Below are 24,382 nucleotides of genomic sequence, written 5' to 3'. Positions count from 1 at the left end.
AATTCAGTGCTGACATCCAACATTTAAGCATTTGAATTCAGGATGGATTTTTGACAGCAAAATAAAAATCCTTGCTTCAAGTCCACATAAGACTTAACTGCATTGCACAGTGATAACTGTCAAACCTACTGCTGGTACCTGTCATATACTTTCAGACTGAAAATGTTCAATCTTCCATCAAATGCATATTTGTATATCCTTACAATATTTGTAGTAAACTTGTTAAAATGTGTGAAGAGTTTGTGAGGAGAGTTTCTTTCAGCAAATTTGGTGTCAACACTAATTACAAATGTAGGAAGTAAAAAAGATTTGTCTAAGGAGAATGAAGGAACAAAAGGCATGTGCAGTTTGGGTGGCTGCAGTGTCAACTATCTGCTGCTTGGTCTTCCTGTTGCAAGTTCCACACATTTCTGGATTTTCATCTATCTCCTCTCACCCACGCCCATGAGTACAGACTAAATCAATTAAGACTGCAGTTTGAGAACAACTAGGTTAACAAGCATCTCTTGTTTGCTTTATTGGGAGAATGAGTGTCTGAAATACTTTTACTACATTTACAATTCTTGCTGTAAATTGACTTGATGTATAACAACACAGGATGCATGATGATTTTAAAGCGTATGGAAATGACTGTTTGAAATAAAATTTGAGAACTGATGGTCATTGCCAACAAATAAATTATTGGAGGGGGGAGTTGTCAAATCCCTACGAGACTGAATAGTACTTATAGATGTAGCTTTGAGTGTGTGCATAAAATGGCTCTAAATTAATTTGACCTCATTTACAAAACAGGGCAGAGGGAATTTGGTAAACTGCTGCTCAAATTGTGTTGCAATCAATGAGTGTCAGATGTTTGCTCTAAACTGCAGGCATGACGAAACTTGGCCCTCCAGCTGTTTTGGGACTACAGCTCCCATCATCCCCAGCTAACAGGACCAGTAGTCAGGGATGATGGGAATTGTAGTCCCAAAACAGCTGGAGGGCCAAGTTTGTCTGCTCCAAATGTTTCTTTTGCTTCAGCAGTTAGTAATCTTTGATTGGCCATTGTAGTGTTTATTCCTTCCTAAGTAAAGTGTTAAGGGGAGTAGCAATAAGACATCATTTAGAGAGCTATCTATGGCTATGCTTGGGTGGGGTGCAAAGAAGGAATAAAAAGAAGGTGGTAGTAGTGGGAAGATTAAAGGCAAGTATATTATAAGCAGGGGAAGAATTGGAGGATTTTGTGGTGAGTGGCACTGTTTTAAAAGTTCAAGTTAGGATTATTGAGATTCCATTGGAGGGGTTGGTCTAGATCAGGCATGGCCAAACCTGGCCCTCCAGCTATTTTGGGTGCTACAACACCCACCATCCCTAGCTAACAGGACCAGTGGTCAGGGATGATGGGAATTGTAGTCCCAAAACAGCTGGAGGGCCAAGTTTGGCCATGCCTGGGCTGTTAAGGGTCCCTTCCAATTCTATGATTCAAGGAAATCTTAATTCTATAACATTTAAGTGTATTGAGCTGGTCAATAAACTTATTGAGGATGATTGTCAAGCAGTATACCTGGGGTGAAATCTAACAATAGCTGTCCACAACTAAAAGATACTGTTGGCATAACAGATTCCTTCTCCCCCTGTAAGCCCCCAGTATTATCTGTGAAGGGCAGGGAGAAGGATACTTTAGCATTTGTGGGAAGGGAGCTGTGGAATAAAGGTGTCCCCTTGCATAATACTGGATGTTGCCCAACTTCTATTAGAGGCTTTTGGTGAGGAGTAGTTATTCTATGAAATGCACATTCATGGTGTAAGTAAATTGACCTATTAATGGATCGGCAGCTAGATTTTAAAAACCGGAAGTCGAGTGTAGGAATCAATTACAGTGGTAGGGAAGCTTCTTCATATTTGATTTTTTTGCTGCCTTATATGCCCCAGAAACATTCTCCCAAAATTGGACTTCAGGCAGCATTCCAGGAGGTGCCACTACTTCTATGACCATTCCCCCCAATCCAGATCACAGCAAATAGAAGTAGATCTTATTTCATGGGAACATAGCTTTACTGGTTCACCTCATGCAATAACATTCCCAGTGAGCAAAGCTTTCAGATCATTAGCACTATTGCAACAGGTAATATCCTTAAAACTTCACCTAAATATAAGCACAAGATAGTAGAGGCAGCAACCGATTTGCACAGGGATTATTCTGGACCCCTACATGTGTCACTGGGGCCCACTTAAGGCTGCCCCAATCCGCCCCTTTTTGTGACATTTTTGGGACATTTCTGGGTTTGGGCCATGCACATGTTTGCAGTTGCACACATCGGAGAAGCGTAAACCAGTCTTTGCCTCTAGTGTGAATGAAACTTGTGTAATTAAGTAAAATTATTTGGTTCCATGAGAAATCTGAAGATGAAATCTCCGTGAAAAACACTTGGCAGAAAGTAATCTTATGGTGTCACTTGGCTTGCATATTGGACAACTGATGGCTAAGGGCGTTTGTGTTGAGACAATTCATTTCCTTCATAAGAAAGCAGAAACCAAAGTGGTTTAATCTAAAACACAATTAGGCATCTGTATCAACGCAACATTAGCAGAATGATGGTCAGAATCTAGAGAGTTACATTTAAGTGTATCCGAGGCTTTGGGCATATCCAGTGGAATTTGGCTTGTTTTTCTTTGACTTGCGATCCCCAGTACCATGTAAAAACTACTTGAGAACTCAGAAGTTTCAAACCAGGCTTGCAATAAAGCATGGAAAGGAAGTACTTGAGCACAGATCCAAACTTTTGTTAGATGTATAGAGCTAGCTGCAGTTGTTCAGGTCCTGGACCATATGTCTACTTCATGAAGTCCTCTATGCCATTCTTTTGTATGTTGAGGGAAGATAAATTGCTGAAGAGCTAATTTACCAGGTAATGCTTCGTTTCACAGTGCTTCTGCTTATATTAGAACATTATAATCTTAACTTTGAAATTAAGGCAGAATTGTTTTTAAACAAAAAACAAAAAAACCCCACCCCAACTTTCAGCATCATAGTGAGAAACGCTACTTTAACTGACTTGAAATGCATATGAAGGTGAACTTAACCACATTTAGGCACTAAACCAGCAGTGTGTTTGCAAGTGAGACATAGGTGCTAAAGAAAAACAAAATTTTGTAGTTTGCTATGCCATAACAAAATAATACTCATTGCAGCTGTTTTCCTCTCTTCACAACCCCAATCTAGAGCTGCATAAAAATTAATAAATAATAGTATTCCATCCATCTGACTGGGTTACCTTAGTACCTTGCTCATGCCACATGTGTTTCCGTAAAATCAGGAAATGCAGACTCAGCCCCCTTTTCCCAGTCCTCTCGTCTTACACAAGATTGGGTTGGAGGGTACTGATGGTGAGCACAAATAATGCTTTTAGTATGGCATGACTATCCTACTGGGCAATCCTATCCTTATCAAATGGACTGCCAGCTGTACCCTTGCAAATCAAAACGACATTCGCATTGTCCATGCTAGTTCAATTTAATGGTTGCAGGAAGAGTATTTAATCTTTACCTCTCAGACAGTAGTCTGACATAGAATTCTGAACATCCATTAAAAATGTTAGTTTTCAACTGTAGGGTCAGGATTCATTATTTGGTTCAGGATAAGATCACAACAGCAGTACAATCACAATTCATACATATATGATAAAAAGATGAAGTAGGTTCCCAAATGCATATTTGGGCTTAAAGCAGATTCAGTGTCTGAAATTTTGAAGACTTCTGCCTGTGAGCATATTGTGAAACTTAAAGGTGAACAGGTAATCCTAGCTAGGCAGATAGAGAAGAAGAAGAGAAATTTTTTTTTACATAGTGACAGATTCACAAAAACCCATTCATTGGGTTCCCAAATTGTAACTTTAAAATGGAAGCCAATGGAGCTTTAGCAATCACAGCCAGTCTAGGTCATGTTTGTTGAACAGCTAGGAAACAACCAGTTTATACACAAATCAGAATAAACACACAGTTCTTTTCCAAATATTGGGGGGAGGGGTTACTACTTTGTGTGGCACTGTCTTGTTCATGAGTCACTTTAGGATGCCATCCTAAACTAATTTGGAAAGCTGGGCAAACTCAAATCTGTGTCTTGAAAATAAAAGGATTTAAATCCAGCAGGTCCCAGGCTATTTCATGCTTGTTAGGTTCTTCAGGTCTTTAATATCAAACTATTAACCCAAAGTGTTTCCCATTTTTTAATCTCTCCACCCGCCTCCCTGATTCAGTAATTGCTGCTTTTCACTGCTTCTTCCGTGTAGTATTTCCTTCCATTGTTTGTTGTTCAGCTGTTGGTTACATTATTTTTGTTTATTACCATGTTATGAATTGTTGTGTTTTTATATTGTAAACCACTCTGTAATCCTCAGATGAAGGGCAGTTTAGAAATTTAATAAATTATTATTAATAATAACAATTCACTTGAGGATCCAGAAAGTTTGCAGTGGCCAAAGTGCTGCCCTCCATAAGCTGTCAGACTACAACTCCTATGAACTCTGACAGCAGGGACTGGTCTATGCTAATGTAGCTAACAGTTGCATCTCACTGGTGTGTAATGGAAGGTACCATACTCGGAGCCTTTCTAGACAGCCTATATTGCAGGAGCAGGTAATTTATAGCTGGTCCTGAAGACTGCCGTTGTTACATTTTGTCACCAAATAGATTGCATTAGCAGTATTTTTCATCTTAAAATGGCATCAATAAAGAGGCAACTTCTATTTTTACAGTATACACAATTTTAATGTTTTTTGTACACTGCAATTACTGCATTATGAACCTTTATCCTCCACCAGAAAACGCATCTTGGAACATTATTGGCACAAGTCATTTGGAATGTCTGTTAATATTTGATTTCAGAATTAGATGAAAAGTTCCAGGGGGAAAATTAGTAATGAGAGAAATGATAGACTAGAAGTACTGGAGAGACTTCTGAAGTTTGCATCATGGATGTAGCTACCACCTTGTTCTCTTAGGTGACACGACCTGCATTTATGTTGGGTAATGGTGTAACCTAAACCTTTATACCCCTGTAGAGTGATTTGTGTTTGTGTGTATCACACACAAAGCAAGTAACTACTTGAATATTAAAAATGATTCCAAAGTATTTAATGTTGCTATCAGTTGAAGGCAGATAATGATTGTGATGCAAACTCCCATGTATCTGATCTTGGAGTGCAGAAGATTGTGGCACCAAACATGATAAAATCTCGCCACCTTGTTCTTCCCACATGCAGCAACAAATTGTAATTCTGAATCTTGCTTGCAAGGACCTTAATGGACCATAATGGCAGTAATTCATACACTGAGGGATTTGTTGGGCAGTGCAGTTCCACAAATAAGATGTGGCTCTGCTTGTTTTGACCCCTCCCCTTCTAAGGCTCTGTAAATGTAGCTGTAGAAGACATGAAGGAAAGCATTCTGATATTAGCAAATAAGAGAAAACGTCAAGCATGTGTAGAAACCGTCACTATTGAAAACACATAGTGTATGAAGGTTGGGGGAGAACTACAGCTGCATGACACAGTTCATTATGCTAGTCTTGAGGTTGATTCACATGTGCATATCTCCATGATACATGTTTACGGTGCAGCTTCTATCCATTTTCTCTGTAAACAGTGTTCTGCTTTGATGTTGGTATTCTTATGCTTTATATTTCTTATTGCCAAAAGAACATATTTTTCTGGGAAGAATTAATGTTATGCCTTATACAAATTTGGTATATATATATATATACACATATGGTTATAAATCCCTACTTTTTTCATTCTTTAACTTTTGAGGGAGGCAGAAATAAAAGGAAGTGGCCAAAGGGAGAGGCAGGGTATTAATCTCATACTAGTGAATTAAAGGTGCCTGACCTTTTGTAAGCTAAGAGAAAACATAAATATTACTCCTCCTGAATAAATTTAGTAATTTATTTAATGATAAAAGGCCACCTGGCACCTTCACTGCATGGGTTTAGGCTTAGGCGCCAGGCGAAAACTTTTCTCTGTAACCAGGCCTTTGTCTGATTAACATTTTATGGTCTTTTACACATGTTTGTTTGTTTTTGTTCTTGTTATGTATTTTGTGTTCTATTTTTGTATTTTTACATTGTGAATTGCCCTGTAATGAAGGGCAGTATATAAATTTAATAAATAATAATGCATGAAAAACTCTCACTTATTTGATATTTGATGTATATTGGTCAAATTGTAGAAACCTGTCTTAACAGAATTTTTTTTGTGTTTGAATTCAGTCTGTTTGCATTTCATACATGTACATCCTTCGTAGATGCTATTGTCAGTGTGATTTTGCAGGTTTGAAATGATACTCATACTGTATATTCTGTTGGTTAAAATAATACTCCTGACATCTTTGCCTTATACAAGACTGAATGTGACTGTAGTAGCAGCCAGTTTGCACTCAATAAAATACCCTCTTTCCTAGCTAGACAAAGCAAAATAGAATTTAGAAATATAGTGAACATAACTAGTAGGCGGGCTTGCTGTGTACAGCTCAGTGTTGTTTGAAAGACTGGTCTATTTTTATGGATGCCAGTGAATCATCACGTAAGCCATATGATTCCTCTTACTGTGCTTTGAGTGATTGCAAGTTCAAACTTAGTAGCCCACATAGCTTTTGGTTAAAGCAGCCAAAGGTCACTATAAAGACAAGTATTCATTGTGGCAATGGAAGTATCTGCAAGACATGTCATATCTTTGTAATCCAAACCTGCTTGAGTATGGAAATAACATTGGACTGTCCTTGCTTAGGTGTCTACAAATACTAGCTCAAAGGGAAAGGATAGATAGGTGGGTTAACATGGCAGGGAGGAATAGAGAATTTCCTTGAAGGGAAAAGTAAACACAGATCAGACTATATCAGCAGTTCCACATACTCACTTGCTGCAGACTATCCCTTTCCTACCACACATTTGGAGGAGATAATGGCAGCAGTAGAATTCTACTGGCGTCTCTTGCAAAAGCCCAGCATAAGCCATAGAAAGTACCCTGGAGGGCAGGGCTTGTTGGGAACTAGAAATGTTGGATAATAAGTCCAGCCAGTTTCACAGCCCCTACATAATTTTTAAGTAATTAACTGGGATAATGTTGGGCTATTTTCAATTGGAAATATGCTATAGGAAGCAAAAAGGGTTTGTAGTGGTAATGATCTTGGGCATGTAAATGGTTCTGTGTAAAAACTACTGGAATTTATATTTCCCACTTTATACTAAATTCTACAGAGTTAGTGCATTGCTACTCAGCATAGTGAGGAACTGCAGACATTTTTGAAAGAAAAGCCTGTTTGCTACCTGTTAAGGAAGGGACCGGCTTCTGCTCCTTAAGCATTTATCTTTCATTGCCAGGTACCCACCTATGTCCACCTTCCTAACACACTTGTAGAGTTATGCACAGCTGATTCTTGGCAAGACATGAAATTATCTGTGTCTCCATATGGAGTGGGAGCTGGGAGAAGAGGCTGACAGTTTGCAAGAGTTTGGTATATAGAACACTAATCTCAATGAAGCTGAATAGATTCTTGGTGGCTGCAGTGTTTAAATGCAGAGAGAAATTCCCTTTACCCAGATGCATAGAATACACCGTATATGGCTAAAATAATGGCTTACTACATGAGATATTTGCAGATATCCTTCCATCTGTCCATCCATTTTCACTCTAGTAGTAAACAGTCAGTGGCTTAATAGAACTAGAAAAATAGGAACCCTCCTATTAGTTAAAATAGAGTCCAATATGAAAAGCTTAAGCTCATGGGTAGTGGACTTTGACTCGGTGGCTTTAAAGTCTTGCATCTCCAGACTACTCACTTTTATGTTAAAGCATTGAAATATATTTATCCAAGTACTTCACTAAGAGATATTACGCATATAAAAATGGATTTTTGAGCCAATGGTTAGGTTGAGAACTTTGCAGCATAGTACAACACACAATACTATATACTGATTTAAGAAATCCAAGCACCAATGTTTCTTTTCCCTCTGCATGTACTTGTAAATACTTTTGCAGCTGAACGTGGCATGATATGTTAGATCTACATATGTACATTTCCTTCTAACTTTATAGCTTTGGTTATGTGTTCATGATTTTTGAACAGTTGTATTAAATTCTCCTCTCCAATGGACTTCTGTCTACGTAGATGCACAGTAATATTCAATTCCATAACCCAATCTGGAAACTGTATTGTTATCCAGAAATCAGTTTTGTTCTGAGTAGTTTTGTACTGCTTTAAATATTTCTAAACCTTCTGTTCAGCAAAATAGTGTTCCTAAAATTGCTTTTTTTTAGTAAACCATCTCTGATATCCAACATTAAAATGTTCTTACGCCTCCCAACATATTTATCTGGAAGTAAGTCTCACTTCTGAATAAACCAGGCCACGATTTGAGCATAAATCTTAGTGGATTGTGATGTTACAATGGTAGATGAAAGCTGTACTGCAAGGCCTCCAGAGAAACCAGTAGTTGGTGCATAAAATAGTTTTCTGCTCTAGACAAACAGCTGGAGATGAAAGGAATAATTTTCTGTTTGCTTTAAAAAAACAACCATCTCAGCTTTCATTTGTGTAAAGTATATATTGATTCTTAGTCTGAAATGTGTCCCATTAAAAGTCAAGACAGATTTAATAAAAGTTGAAGTGTATCTAATACTTTGAAGACCAAACTGCATGCTACTGATTGCCTGTAGAAGGTTGATATTTCAAAGCAATGGGGATGTAATCCTGGTTTATTCAGAACTGTCAACAGCTATATTCTGAATCTGGAACACATTTAGATAAGCTGAACTCTCAATATGGAGTTAAGAAAATAATAATCTTTTTCCATGCTTCAGTACACTGGAAAATCCCCTCTTTTGCACCTTTCCACTGTAGATCGTAAGTCCCAAGAACCAGGGTTTTTTTTAAATGAAGAAAATTCCATTAAATCTCTACTTCAAAAGAAAACCGAGCCAGCTGAAATGTTGGGGATCATAGCTACAATGCTTCAATTGGTAAAATGTCCTCCCTTCACTGGGTCCTGTAAATAGATACCTAACATCTTTTCATCCAGACTATTTTTCTAAATCAAATCTGGAGGCTTGAGAGTAAAAATTTACACGTATAATTACATAACATGAAGCAGTTTACATATTTTGGGTTGAGCATATTTAGACTTCCAAACATTAGGAGTGCAAATTGAATGCAAACATTGCTGCTTTAACACAGAAAATACTATGGGTTTAAAAAAGCCACCCTTAAATACTGCATCACTCAAAACAAGTAGCCTAGAAAAATCCAAGCTTTCTCAACATTTGTAAAAAAATCAAAAATATGTGTAGGATCCCTGCAATTTAAAATAAGTTTATCTGATTTTGTTTTTTTGATTACCTGTATATATTATACTTCACATTCTTTATAGGGTAGTTGCTGACACTTGCACTGTCCATAACCATTAATGATGATGAAAGGTCCTTCATGGCTGGCTTCATATTCATTATATGGTCCTTGGTCTGACATGTTTGACATATGTAGCCGTGTTTGAGATCGTAGTTGCCTGTGGCTTTGAATCATTGAGCACTGCCTAATTTTTCTTAATGTGGGAGGGCAGCACTTCCTGGAGATGAACACTACAAAAATGATAAAAAAGAAAGAAAATAATAAAGCCATTGTTCCTGTAATTACCTGCTGGCTGAAGATGGCATTGTTCGGCTCAGGCAACTGCTCTTCTGTAGTAATGGGTATGCCTGTCGTAGTTGAAATTTCTTTGTCTCCCACATGGAAATTTGAGGAGCTTATCCTTTTTGTATATTCAGTCGTTGGAGCTCTGTAACTTGTAGCAATGGATGTAACAACAGTTGATAAATTCCAACAAAGCTGAAAACCATAAACTGCATCTAGAATATCCTCTCCCTGGGTGTGGTTTGGGCTATGACAAAGTATCGAATGCTCCCACCGACCTTGGAAGCCACTCAGCCATGTGGCTAGTGCACATATTTTGGGACTGCATTCCCAGGGATTGCTGGAGAGGCCCACTGTAGTAAGGGTTGTAAGTGAATATAAAACCTTGGACTCCAGAGTGGTTAGCTTGTTGTTATCCATTAGGAGTACTTTAAGATTAGGCATTGTTTCAAAAACTGTCATATCAATGGCTTTGATCTCATTTCCGGACAAATCTATCTTTTCTAAAGTGCCCCAGGTCCATTCCATCCCGCATGTCAAGTTGCTAATTTTATTCCCCTGCAAGAAGAGCATGTGCAGATTGCTTAGCCGTAGGAAATGAGCAAAGTTAATCTTTGTCAGCTGGTTGTGCTCTAGGTGAAGTTCCCTCAGTTTGATTAATCCTGCAAATCCATTGCGTGCCAAACTTCGCAAGCGATTTGTGCTCAAATCCAGAAAATCCAAACTACGGCAGTCTGAAAATAGACGGACTGGGATAGTCCTCAGGGAATTGGAACGTAAACTCAAGGTTTGCAGTTTGCGAAGGCCATAGAACAACTCAGGATGCAAAGCAGACAATTGATTGAAAGAGAGGTCCAAATGTTGCAGGTTAAGCAGTTGGCTAAAAGTTGTGTTTGGCAAATAAGAGATTTTATTTGAACTTAAAACTAATTCCTTGAGTTTATACAGTCCTTGGAAACCATCTTCTCTTATTGTATCAATTTGATTATGGTCTAAATGAAGCCAAGTAAGTTGACTGAAGCTTGCAAACTGATCCCCTTCAAGTTCCATAATAACATTGTGCCTCAAAGACAAACCTAGACAGCCCTTGTCAGTGGTGTTTGGCACTGAGTGAAACCCCTGAGAGTCACAGTAAAAGAGCAGCTTCTCGCAACGGCATTTTGGCGGACAAGCCGTGCCCAAGGCAGGCAGCATTTTAAAAACAATACTCATTGCATATACTGCTGCCAGCATAGGAGCCCCTAATGGCCACTTGAAATGTAAGCCTGCAGAATATAATTCAGGGAAACAACAAAATAGGATATTTTTATCAGATGTATGCTTCCAACAAAACGGAGAAAGAATGCTACAGATAAATCACATGCATTAAAATGCTTCAGGTCTTAAGAATATAAAACAAAACCTCGTGAGCATCTCTCTGAATTATTGACATTACTGATAAGGCAACTGAAAAGTGCCTTTAAAATCTATTGTTGTCCAAATGTGCATTTCTAAAGCAAGGTTGACTGCACATAGTGCAACAAACAAAAATATATAAACTTACCCATTCTTTTGAGTACGTTGGCGGTTGCATTCAGTCGCAGTTTTAGACTCAACACAGTGAGTCTGTAAAAGGCTCTAACGCTGACAACCTTTGAATAATTTACTTTCTTCTACTGTCCTCATCCAAGGAAAAAAATGACTTGACATCCTCTTTTCTCATATTCCTTTTGAATTCATTTCCTTGATTTCCAGCGGTAGGTCTGTTAATTCCTTAAACAGCGCTGAACCGGGAGTTCTTTTTGTACTGCTGCTTAATTGAAAATGCTTTCCACTGCTATGGCTTTTTTGTCTTAACTTGTTGATGGCAGAAGGGTGGCTTATTGCTGAGAGAAGCTTCTGTAGTCGCTTGGATGCATTTGCTGAAAAGCTTTCAGGGATACGGTACAGGAATGCATTTGCTTATGTGCTGCGACCACACAACTGTATATAGGCTGACGTCATCCTGTGACGTTCCTTTTTGTTTGGGTTTTCCAGAAGCTTTGCAGTTTAAGACACAGTGGTGCATACTGTGAATTGTGAGATTAGACTACCACTAAGAGGAAAAACTAATTGTAGGAATTTTTCATCCAGCATTCAAGTAATAGGGATGACTTTACATGAATCTCTCTCGCAAGTTACATGTTTATTACAATAGCCCTGAGCTATATATCTGAATTTGTGAAGTAAAGTTACTGATTTTTGTGACACAGTGGTCCTGCTGGCATTCTTCTGCCTACATGTGTGAGAGCAGGGTGCTAATTTTTTTTATTAAAAAAAATCTGCCAAGGGAGATTAGCATGTCAGAAATTATTTGTATTGCTATATAATTAAAGATCTAGTTTAAAAGGAGGATTTTCTTTTATTTTATTGCTAGCAATGGAGAAAGAGTGTTTTGGAAAAGACCACATAGGAGAGTCAATCAAATGCAATAGCTTTAATAAATCTCTTTCTACTTTAAAATGTGTTTTTTTTAATAAAATAAGATAATGTCATTCAAAGCTCTAATGGTTCTACTTCTGGATAGTTCGGATATTATTTGAGAACAAGCAAACTTGAGTCCTATTCCAATGAAACAAATGTGATAATGAGAACTTGAAGAACAAAAGCAAACCTGGGTGGACAGAGAGTTCACAGGGAAACTTGAAATAGATCTTGAGGATGTGTGCAGGCATCCTGGTCAATTTTCAGCCTTTTCTGGGGAAAAGTAAACTTTACTTTCCCCCCTACCTAGCCAAAGCAAATGTTAATTGCACGAGTCTGGGTTTGTTTGGCAAAGACTACCATAAATATTTAATTTTGCCATGTGGGTGATACAGTACAGGTAAAAAAAAAAAACTACCTGCAATTCTAATAAGCAAGAAGCTTGTGGCTTTTATTTTTAAAATAGAAGTGTTAATTGGAGGAATTTTGTTCAAGTTGTGTAGCAAATTATATCAATTGTTCAAATATCAGAATAAATAGGCTATGGCAGTAAGAATGAATGCTAACTAACAATGCTGTCTTAAGTATTTCGAGACTTGTTCTGTCATTATCTGTATTCTGCAACCTTAAAATGATTTTACATATAACAAACTCAGTTGCTAAGTGAAAGCTTTTCAGTTGTCATGCTCACTAGAGGGCAGCACTGCACTCACAGTGGTAAGCAGACATTTCAAAGCCTGCTTGAAATGCCAGTCTCACCCAGTAGCTCTGTCGGTTATTTCCCTTTTTGTACCTCTGGAAGGAGGCTTTCCCAGCATAAATTGCCTCCCCCACCCCCAAGAAAAGAATCCTGTTAGGTTCTCACCTCAGGCTGCCTGCTTTGGATTTTTTAAACCCCAATGCTAAGGACCTCTCCCTTCACTCCATCTGTAACGAGTATTAAACAGTTTGATTTTATGTTCCTACTGGCCAGAGGACAAGGGAAACTTCACAAGGTGTGTGAAGTTCTAACAACACAAAGAGTAGCATAGCCGACATGCACGTGGGGAAAGTTTTAATGAAAAATTCCAGAGTTTTTCCCTAAAACCAGCGAAACCAAGTGTTAAGATATGAAGAATTATTATTTGGGGAAAGAGGGAAAAGGGAAGAAAAAATGGAAGGCCACAATCACTCATAGACTTCTTGACAAAAATGTAAAGTTTTTGCAATGTCTGAGTCTTAGAGAAAGGCAGTTCTAAGAGAGTATATCTTTGGTCACCTAACTAGATGGTTTCAAGAGCCAAAATATTGAAAGGATGCTTCCCCTAGTTATAGAAATTTGAAACCACTATAAACCCATGACTCTCTAGATGTGGTTGAACTCCAAATCCCATCAGCCCCAACTAGCATAGCAATGATCAGGGATTATGAGTCCAGCAGCAACTGGAAGGCCACAACCCACCCCCACTGTGATTTAAAGTATTTTATTACAGAACTAAGTTTTTGCCAGGTTCAACTATGTATAAGTGCTTCATGTGTTCAGAGGTCCCATTGTGTGAGAGCAGCAGTCTGCTCGTGCAGTGTTTGATTCAATCCTATGTCTGTATCAACCAGTGTAAGTATTCAGACCCATAAAGGGGCTCCTTACTTGTGCATGTGACCTGAGCTTGCAAAGCATGGCATTCGGTTTGGACTTCAGTGTTGTTAGTCCATCATCTATGAGGCATTGCCCTTGACACTGAAGTCAGCAGAGAAACCAGGATGTTCAAATCTTTGGAAAAGAGCCATTGCAATGGGTACAATACATTAATGAAGCTTGTTTGTTTTCTCTAATTTTCTAGGCTGGACGCAAAGAAAGAAGCGATGCTTTAAATTCTGCAATAGACAAAATGACAAAAAAGACAAGGGATTTGCGTAGACAGGTACAGTATTAAATATGTATAAAGTGTTCATGAAAACAGTTACACTACATAACATTCCATTTATCATGTTAGCCTGATTCTAGCAGTCTTTACTGTTCTGTTCATTGTAGTAGAAAACTAAAAGATTGGATTCAATTAGAAGTTGAGTGAGCTGGCCTTGGAAGAAGGGAGTCGCAGTGTCTTCGCAGAAGCCTCTTAGGTGCAGCTTTGCTGGAGGCGGACACATAAGCTCTTCCTCCTCTTCTCTTCAGCAGCAAAGGCCAACCTAATCGAGCCACTGCTTACAAGGATTGTCTTCCTAGAATGAACTCTCTCCTTATGAAGAGAGAGCATCGAAGCGAGCCATTAGCAATGACTATTTTGTTTTTGTCTTTTTCCTTGGCCACACGGAAAGTCGAAACTGCTTTTGTGTCACTCTAATCTTGTCAAAACACGAGAAATGACCAGTTTCGATGCTCCCTGTCATGGGTCGCCATACTTTGTTATAAAGTCACCAACATCTCACAGGTAGTGGGACAAATCAGATCCAAAAAGGCCAAAACATTGTCATCAAATCTTGGATACATGGAAGACGTCTCACAGCTTTTTAAACATTATTTTCCCAACAAGTGAAATCTGATAGAACTTCTGCAGTGCCTTGATTTAAAACTTGATAGGGCTGCTGAGAACCAGGTTTTGTGGGCCAGATCCGGCCTGTGAGCAATACAGTGGCCTTACCTCATACTACCTAATTGTTTAAGCAAGTACTGTGTTTCCCCATTAAGATTATTATTTTGAGGCTAAAACGATTATGTGACATGAAACATTTACTGGGGGAGTTAGCTTCAGAATAGTCTCCATACAGCAATGCCAATTGCATTAAAGTGAAGGATTATGTGTGTTTAATAGTAGGGTTGCTGACAAAGTGAACTTTTTATTAATGCAGTTTACACTGAAGGGGCAACATTGTTTTGTTCTCTGTTCTTAGCTCCGCAAGGCTGTAATGGACCATGTTTCAGATTCCTTTCTGGAGACAAATGTGCCACTTCTAGTGCTGATTGAAGCCGCCAAGAACGGGAATGAGAAAGAGGTTAAGGAATACGCACAGGTTTTCCGTGAACATGCCAACAAACTGATAGAGGTAGAGTGATAATTTAAAATTTGAATAACTTGTATCAGGTTAATTATGTGTTGCGTGAAGTATTTATCTTCCATCTACAACCAGCCGGCTTCATTGGATCACTTCAGGTTCTGGTATGCTGATAGAGAAACCTCGCTCTTTCAACACCAAGAGTTTTCTGTCCTCGCTTCTCTTTTATAAAAACAGCCAAACAAATGAAGTATGTATCTGAAAATTTCCCTAGCTAGCCTTATAGCTACAATACTTGATTTCTAAAAATTCTCCTTTGACTTGCAGTTGAGTTTGGGGCAGCATGTTAAATACAGCTTTTCCTGACTGGTAATACTATGTGCATTATAGAGTTTTATGGGTTTTTTAACAAAGTTGTGGAGAGAAGTTTGCAAGTGTGACAGCCTAAGTGCTTAAGAGAAAAGGAGCCAGCTGGCTAGTGTCAGATAATAGAACATTTCAAGCTTTGGTAGATTTGGACCAAAATGATTACATTTGAAATGGCTGTAGATTTATCTGTTTCATAACTATGGGAAAAAGTATTTTTATTATTGAGGACATAAAAGCCAGAATTTCACCGATCACATTCCTGCATTTTGCTAACATTAATGCAAGATTCCAAGTGGCTTTACCAATGCCACATGCTGCTATTAACACAAGTATAAAAAGGCTTTGTACTAATATGGAATTCAATGTTATAGAGAAGCTATAATTTTGAAGACAGGCATTTGTCACACTTGAAAGCCTGTTTAATGCATACATATTTATAATTCTTTGTAGTATCAAGTGGTAACCAATCACCACAGACAAAAGACACCACACCAGCCAACACCAGTTGTTTTCAGTGGAGATGGTCTGTGCATGTGGTTGAGATGTCAACAGGGACTGAAAAACACTATAGATAATTCCATCATACAGAAAGTATCAACAGATCAGCACACAACTTAATGTAACTGCTGAGGAGGAATTTTAGGGAACTGCTAAATTAAAATTAAATGCAAAATCTGTTCAGCAAAACTTAAGATTCTCGGTTAATTAAAAATTCATGTAGGCCTTGTGTGAGAATACATCTGTGTGTTATCTATTAAGTATGTTTATCTGCCTTAGCCCAAGTGCCTCAGGGCTTTTATAGAAGAAAATGAGAGGCCCAGGCCTTGAAAAACAATGTTGTAACTAAGTTGCTTTAAAAAAAATTTTTTTTAAAGATTTTGCAAATACAGAGAGGAAAGCCATAAGGTTAGTCAAGACTGGTGAGAGCCAGTGTGGTGTAGTGGTTAAGAGTGGTAGCCTCGTAATCTGGGGAACCAGGTTTGTGTCCCTGCTCCTCCACATGCAGCTGCTGGGTGACCTTGGGCCAGTCACACTTCCTTGAAGTCTCTCAGCCCCACTCACCTCACAGAGTGTTTGTTGTGGGGGAGGAAGGGAAAGGAGAATGTTAGCCGCTTTGAGACTCCTGAAGGGGAGTGAAAGGCGGGATATCAAATCCAAACTCTTCTTCTTCTTCTTCAAGAACAGCATATTACCAGGTGTCACTATATAGTGATTAACATTCATTATAGTTACGTATAATCAGCGATATATACAAGATTTCTACAAATATATTTTTAATAAACCCTTTTGCAACCTAACTTAATCATTTGCCTTTTCAGCCAGGGCCACCCTCCACACCCTGTCATTCCATGCAGTAAAAGACAAGTTTAAGGCAAACTTCCAGTTTTTGGAACTCCTTCCATACTAATCTGTGCCTTGAAGACTGTCCAGAACGTCAAGGCCAGATAATTGTGAATGGTTTGCTGCATAATATCACAGCTTGGAATGCCAGCAACCAGAGGAGCGAAACAGGAAGCAGACCACTACATATGAAGGAGGGTCCTTTTTTCCTTTATGCCCCCTCTAGCATAAGGGCCTCGGACTTTTTTTAGATATAATGAAGTTGAACTCATGTTGGATGCCATCTAAATTTAGCCGAGTGACCCTTCTCTAATTAGGGCTGAGGTAGACTTGATTGATATGGCAATTCCATTGCCATTCACTGATTTCTCATGCTGATGTCAGTTTCCCAGGCACCTTTCAGGCTCATGGTAGAAGAGAAATCCACTTCAGATAAATGTTACATATTACTGAGAGGGGCAGCTTTGAAAAGACAAGTTCATCCAATAGCTTATGTTTTATATAGTCTTGAAAGTAACTCAATAGATTGATTTTAATTTATCTGCTGTTATGTGATTCAGTATTTTATAAAACACTGTGTCTTGTAAACTGCAATATGATGGCTTGTGGGTAATGGTGAGCAATTCAATACTCTAAAAGATATTTGTTTTTTATGATCAGTAGAGAGAAACATGGTTTAAACACAAATCAAGAAGTGCTGAAGGCTGGGACTTCAATCTAAAAGTGTGTTGAATGGGGTAGCTAACACAGAATCATAGAATCATCAAATTGTAGAGTTGAAAGGGACCCTGAGGATAATCTAATCCAAACTCCTGCAATGCAGGAATATGCAGCTGTCCCGTACAGGGATCCAACCTGCAATCTTATCACTATAAGCACCACGCTCTAACCAACTGAGCTATCCAGCTCCATCCATGTTGCCGTGCAGATACTTTGGACTACAATTTCTATCATCCCTGAATATTCACCATGCTAGCTGGGGCTAATGGGAGTTGTAGTTGAGTAATACCTGGAGCGCACCATGTTGGCTAATGTGGGCCTATATCAACATTTCCTTGCTCAAGGAACTGAGCCTTGTGCTTGCTTTCTACAAGTAAACTTAAAGAGTTAAGAATGCCTCACTTGAGACATCAACCTAATTTCCTGCTCCAGTGTCATTGTTAATGAATTTCAAAGCAATTTTTAAAGAGCTGATCCACATATAGAATGGACAGCCTTCTAGAAGACTACCCACCGCTTAACGTTCTGTCACCAGCACATTAGCTCAAATCATAGTGCAGTGTTTTAGGGAAGTAGTTGTAAGTACGCATTTGTTACTATTATATGTGGCAGGATTGTCACTTGGGGGTAAATAGAAAGTTGTTCATCCAAATGCTAGCAGCACCAGTAGGCAGCCCGAGGTCATCCATGCATCTTAAGATGTAAAGGGCAGATTCTTGGAGATGGGTTACAGAATTGGCTCAAAGAGTGTGTGTTTTTTTATAACTGTATTAAAATTAATTTCTTCCGCCTGTATTACAGGAAATACTTCCAAACTCGTAACTACTCATTCCTTTTGGATTAGCTAAATTATCATTCACAGCATATCTGTCACTTCTAAGCCTGGGGCAGGGGGTATGGTCATTGATTTGCTGTCAGTGTGTATGTATATTAGCCTGTCACATGGAATAGTGTATGGGGCAGGTGTCTGGCAAAAGAAGCAATCTTAAATTGTGTGCATTTGGCCGCTTTTGTCCCACACTGCAAATGTGCAGTGTTGGCTATTCCAAACATGGAGAATATATAGCAGGGATGGTCAGCTTTAGGTTGGGAGGCTAGGTTTTCCACAGTCAAGTTTTGAGGGACTACAGAACAGAAACACACACTAATGACATTCCCTAGTTTTAGCAGCCAGGTCAGTGGGGTGATTGAACCCCACTATCTCCTGAGCTGAATAACCTGGGGTTGGAAAGGCTAGGAAAATCATGTAAGGATCACACTTAACTGTCGTGGCTGTCCATTGTATTGGGAAATGGGGAAGCAGCCATGACATGGGAGCTTTTAGGATCTTCTTCAGTTTCCCAATAGGAGGCTGTGTTCCTCAGCCTAGTGAGGAACACTGCTTTGCCATCTCTCCCTGGGCTTGGTTGCATGAAATGTCCTGGACAACTGGGCAAGCAGCAGTTGCATGAGGACATTTCGTGGGACTGTCCCTAACAACATGGCAGATGGTTTGCAAGTCCTTCGACATTCACACAGTCCCATGACATTAGAATGTTTTGGTCATAATCATGTGAAAACCTTAACCTTTGGCAAGGATTCTGAAGTCAGCTCAGTAAGAACAGAATGATTTGATAGATAAGAGGGAGAAAATAATTCTTTAGTTTTTCAAAGGCCAATACAGGGAAAGAATATTGTGTCAGTATTGGTTGTCGCCCATATTTTCCTATCTTTTCCTGTGCAACCATAACAGTGAGAAGTTTTGTAGTATGGATTATACTCTCCACTACCCAGGCACTGAGTAGGACATCTGGAATCCTGCTAATATGAGTTTCTAGCCCATGTGATAGCCACACCATCTTCCTTGCTGACTTCTGACTCCAAAAAGGAGACAAATCCAGATTCTCTAAGAATATACAAAGTGAAGTGAAAAGACATTTGATCTTGCAGAGGATCACGACAACCCTATTTAGAAAACATTTATACCAATTATCTGGGAATGCTGATGGAAAGGGGTAATTTCCCTTGCATGCCTAGCAATTTATCTCATTACTAGGATTCTCAAATGTGGATTTAAAAACTAATGTTTAATGCAAGTTAGCATCATGCTGGGGCACACAGTTCAAAGTTTTCACTTTGTTCCTGCTGCTGTGCCACCAGAAAGCGAGTCAGTGTCTGACTTGTCACAGTGCCCAAACATGTTTCAGGTTCGTTTCTTTCCAAACAGCCACAGGTGGTAACCAAGGTTTATTCTTGTCTTACTGCTTGTGGGTTTTGGGGGGAGAAGTGTCAGCCCAAGTTCAGATATTGTGACAAACCAGATTTTGGTTTCTTTCCCAGCAGCATAGCCAGGAACAAGGGAAGAACATCAAGGAACTGCAATAGCATACTGCACACAAATAATAATATAATAATAATAATTTATTATTTGTACCCCGCCCATCTGGCTGGGTTTCCCCAGCCACTCTGGGCGGCTTCCAACAAAGATGAAAAATACACTAAAATGTCACATATTAAAAACTTCCCTGAACAGGGCTGCCTTCAGATGTCTTCTGAATGTCAGGTAGTTGTTTATCGCTTTGACATCTGATGGGAGGGCATTCCACAGGGCGGGTGCCACTACCGAGAAGGCCCTCTGCCTGGTTCCCTGTAATTTGGCGTCTCGCAGTGAGGGAACCGCCAGAAGGCCCTCGGAGCTGGACCTCAGTGTCCGGGCAGAACGATGGGGGTGGAGACGCTCCTTCAGGTATACTGGACCGAGGCCGTTTAGTGCTTTAAAGGTCAGCACCAACACTTTGAATTGTGCTCGGAAACATACTGGGAGCCAATGTAGGTCTTTCAAGACCGGTGTTATATGGTCTTGGCAGCCGCTCCCAGTCACCAGTCTGGCTGCCGCATTCTGGATTAGTTGTAGTTTAAACCATAGGGTTTTGGGTTGTTTTTTTACTGTATTTTAATGTGATGTACAAACCTATTAAGCTTTTAAGATTAGAACACGAGTTTTGAATTTGATAAAACTGTCAAAAGAGTAACAAAGCCTTTATCTCCAGAGGTATTACCAAATGTTTGTGTTCTTTTTAAGGTAGTGATTCCAGACTTGTCTTTCCAACGTACAGCAGATTTTTGCCTGTTCTAGAATAGCCAACCCTGTTATTCAAACCATCTAAGACAGCTCCTGGATGGGTGACTGGCTTGAGTTCTAGGTCAGGAGGATATTAATGTAAGCAAAAGAATTTGGAAGGTCAACAAAACATTCACTTAGTTAGAAAGAAGAAACACCTGCATTTCTTGCTATTTTTTCTATGCCCTTTTTTTTTTTTTTTGGTCTCCAAATAGCAAGGAGAAGGATGAACAAAAAAATCCTTTCATGCTTGTGTTCCACAGATTTGCTCTTAATAAGGTTAGCATCAAATAAATTGTCAACCTATGATCTGTGTGTGTTTTTAATGTAACAAAAAGCTTGATTATTTTTAGTTCTGTAGACTCATCTCTCCTAGCAGTTAATAATAGGGTTGGTGACAGAGATTCACAGTAGATAATACACTTGTCTTTATAATAAGCTTGAAAATAATCCTAACAAAAAGCTTTGATTTTTTAAAATGTAAAATTATTTATGAACAACTTTGTTAACGAGCCAGTTAGTTCTGTCACTGTTCAAAATACCTAATCTATACAATATGATTCTTATGAAAGCATAGATAAAAGTACAAACACAGGTGCAAAGATCCCTGAAAATAACTAAAAGCCTTTATCCTTAAGGCTCTGGTTCTGCCTGGTTTCAAGTCTTGACAGCAAAAACTTTGGCTTTCCTTCCATGGCAGTGTCTCTGCTTCTTTAACAAAACACATTAAAATGCTTTTAATTGCTTCTCTCCTTATTGGTGCAGAATGTTTATAGGCACGATAAATCTCTACAAGAAACCACCTGTTTACTAACCAGAGTTTAGGCTTCCTTTGGCTGGCTGCTTGCTAGAAAGAGGCGAAATTTTGCTGCTTATAGTGGGATGGAACACACTGTTCTTGTCTTTGTACTAATTTTTACATATTTCTGTGCGCAAATGTAGGCTTTAAATAACAAGCTGTCATTCACCTGTCAGTTAATAACTACAAACCCTTTTAGAATCCCTCCTCCGAGAACAGGTTCCAAAATATAGAACATTTTCACTTAAAAATAAGTGTGCCCTTCCATTCCCCTTCCAGAAAGCAAATGGAAGGACTTGTTTCTAGATAGCAGCTCAAGGTTCCAAGCAAATCTCTAGAAACGGCCAATTGTCATCTTTTTCTGCACCAGTTGGCAACAATGTATTCTGTTCTGAATCTTGGATGCACATAAACTGCTTGCACATGAGTAGAGGATGTTCCCACACCAGGCTACGCTTCTGAGAGGCCAAATGGCTAAGTGAAACTACAGTTCAGGAGTCTCAGTACACCTTTAGCTAAAGTATATGTTTTCTTTAGAATAGCCAAATGAACTGACTTCTACACGGGCGTAAAGAAATAATATCGGATAGCAATCAGTCTGTTCAAATGTTTTTTACTACATGGAATTTGGAAGACCAAATATTTAGAGGCTAGCCCTGAAGTGTATTACAAATGTTTGGGTTTTTTTTTGTAATTTAAGAATTGTCATTGCCAGTTGCAAAAGGCATGCAAACTGTAACAGTTTCCTTGTGAAGAGCGTTTGATTCCAGAAGCAAAAACACCTTCCTAAAATACCTTTCTGTCATCTGCACAGGTTGCCAACTTGGCCTGTTCTATCTCAAATAACGAAGAAGGTGTGAAATTAGTCCACATGTCAGCAAGCCAGCTTGAAGCCCTCTGTCCTCAGGTAAATTATGGATGGACCTATGAATTCTATAGTCTAATTTTGCATGAAATGTGGGGAGTGTAAATATATTTTTAGTGTGTATAATAATATTTTGCCTGCTAAAATCAACACAGTAGGGTAGGTGGTTTTTCAGATCGTAAAGAAAAGTTATTGTAGTCTCTTAATATAAAGCATAAGCCAGAGGTAGCTTTAAAGCTATTAACATAAAATATTCTGGTGAGTTGTTCCATCAGTGGTAAATAATATATCCTCTGTCATCTGTTTCTCTATTGAGCAAAGGGGTAATGTGTGCCTGACATTACTCCATTGTTTAGACGTTGGAAGAAAAACAAAATTGCAAAAAGATGTGTTCATGACATTGTTATTTAAGTCAGTTGAACATGTGCAGACTCTGTGCCAATCCCAAACATATTTATATCTAAATTAGGGGAGGGGAACCCTCAGTCTTCCTTGCTTTTTCTTCATACTGAGAGCTGCTGTAACGTAAAATCCCCAGTTTGATTATTGTCATGAATTAACTCAAGGGAACCTTAACCAAAACAGCTGTAGCCTCTGTTCCCACTCCCCCCAGTCAAAAAAACCCCTACTGATTTGTCAGTTTTGCAGAATGTAGTTCATATTTAGTACATAAAGTCTGAAAATTTGTAAATTCATAGTGTGTTTTTAAAAAACGCCTTGCGTTACAGGTAATAAATGCAGCTTTGGCTTTGGCTGCCAAGCCACAAAGTAAGCTAGCTCAAGAAAACATGGAGATGTTTAAAGAACAGTGGGAAAAGCAAGTTCGTGTGCTTACAGATGCTGTGGATGACATCACTTCCATTGATGACTTCCTGGCAGTATCAGGTAACGGGCTGCAGAATGCTAAGATTTCTTTCATGTTTAGCTTTATTGTTTATCCTGCTGCAGTGGCACTGGAATATCCTTTGGAATTCTGTGAACAGCACTGTTGGTTTGCTGCAACAAAGAATGTAATATGGTAGCAGCTGACTCAAGCAAGCAGAAGCTTTTGTAGGCAAGAGTCTACAGCATTTAGCTTGTGCACATTTATCTTTAATAGGGTTGCCATACGTCCTGGACATACCTGGAATACTGCAGTTGGAAGGAGTGTTCAGGGTTGAAACCTTTGAAATATGGCAGCCCTATCTTGAAGTTAGACAACAGTAGACATATGGGGTAAAAATACAGACAATCCACTTGACATTGAACCCCATATGTTTTGACTATACACAATTTTGACGTTAGGCGTGATCCCTGGAACGTAACCCCTGCATAAGTTGCAGGCTTACTGGATTTCATCAGTTGCGGGAGGTAAATGAAAATGGATGGTGAAGATGTTGATATATAAATATAGAAGAAGTGTAGATATACTCTTATCAGTCCTGTGGGAGGAGAACTTGCCTTACAATGTGAGAGTAGAGTTATATATATGGAAAACCTATATTGTACAGTCAATAGCACTGCCATCAATATATATACATCAATATATATATTTGTGGTGTACATGGAACAGTACTTCCATATCCAATAAACATTTTCTACTGTTCTGGAAATTCCTGTTTGCATTACGTGCACACAATACAATAAGGTGACAATCATTATGGTTTGTTGCTGTTGAATGATAACAGTTTTGTACAAAAGAGTGAAGTTTATTCTATAAATTATTGTAGATTGCTGGGAGAGTAGTCTATTTACGCTGCTTGACTTATTTGCTGGCATAATTGTTTGGATAAATGGATAGAAGATACAATGTATGCCAACTTTAATTTGCATGTTATTTCCTTTCAGGCAGCATTTTGAATACTTTATTTTATTAATCACACGGCTTGCAGCTAGGTTTTGTGTATTACTTTTTAAAATAAATGTCTGACTACCTCAGGCACTTTAGAGATAGCAATCACCAGTCATTTACGGTTGGTGTTCAGCATGTAAATAAAGAAGTATACCAGGTCACTAGAACAGCTCTTGTCTTCAGCTATGGCTATGCTGTGTTAGAATGTCAGGCTTGCACTAAAGCTTATGTCTAACATTACCAACAGGTTCAAGGGACTGTAGCTGAGCACTCATTAACAGATAT

At 38.8% G+C, this 24,382-nt stretch overlaps 2 protein-coding genes across 7 annotated transcripts in view; one reads left to right on the top strand and one right to left on the bottom strand.

The window, feature by feature from the left end:
- Positions 1 to 24,382, top strand: part of CTNNA1 (catenin alpha 1) — a 72,255-nt gene that overhangs the window by 20,795 nt on the left and 27,078 nt on the right. For all 6 annotated transcript variants that reach the window (XR_014509974.1, XM_083435300.1, XM_083435301.1 and 3 more), the window contains exons 8-11: positions 13,923 to 14,003; positions 14,971 to 15,123; positions 22,216 to 22,308; positions 22,995 to 23,151. Coding sequence is in view for 5 of the 6 variants with exons in the window: in XM_083435300.1 (XP_083291426.1) it covers positions 13,923 to 14,003; positions 14,971 to 15,123; positions 22,216 to 22,308; positions 22,995 to 23,151 (484 nt within the window). In the remaining variant the exon portion in view is untranslated. The remainder of the gene's footprint in view (positions 1 to 13,922; positions 14,004 to 14,970; positions 15,124 to 22,215; positions 22,309 to 22,994; positions 23,152 to 24,382) is intronic.
- Positions 3,475 to 11,833, bottom strand: LRRTM2 (leucine rich repeat transmembrane neuronal 2). The gene is made up of 2 exons (XM_083435362.1): positions 11,204 to 11,833; positions 3,475 to 10,925 (listed from the first exon to the last, which is right to left on the bottom strand). The coding sequence occupies exons 1-2, from the start codon at positions 11,205 to 11,207 to the stop codon at positions 9,379 to 9,381; spliced, it is 1,551 nt and encodes a 516-aa protein (XP_083291488.1). The 5' UTR covers positions 11,208 to 11,833; the 3' UTR covers positions 3,475 to 9,378.

This window comes from Podarcis tiliguerta (genome assembly GCF_965153285.1).
Source record: "Podarcis tiliguerta genome assembly, chromosome: 3".
NCBI lineage: Eukaryota > Metazoa > Chordata > Lepidosauria > Squamata > Lacertidae > Podarcis > Podarcis tiliguerta.
Note: the sequence above shows the minus strand (reverse complement) of the source record. Positions and strands in the feature narration are given on the sequence as shown.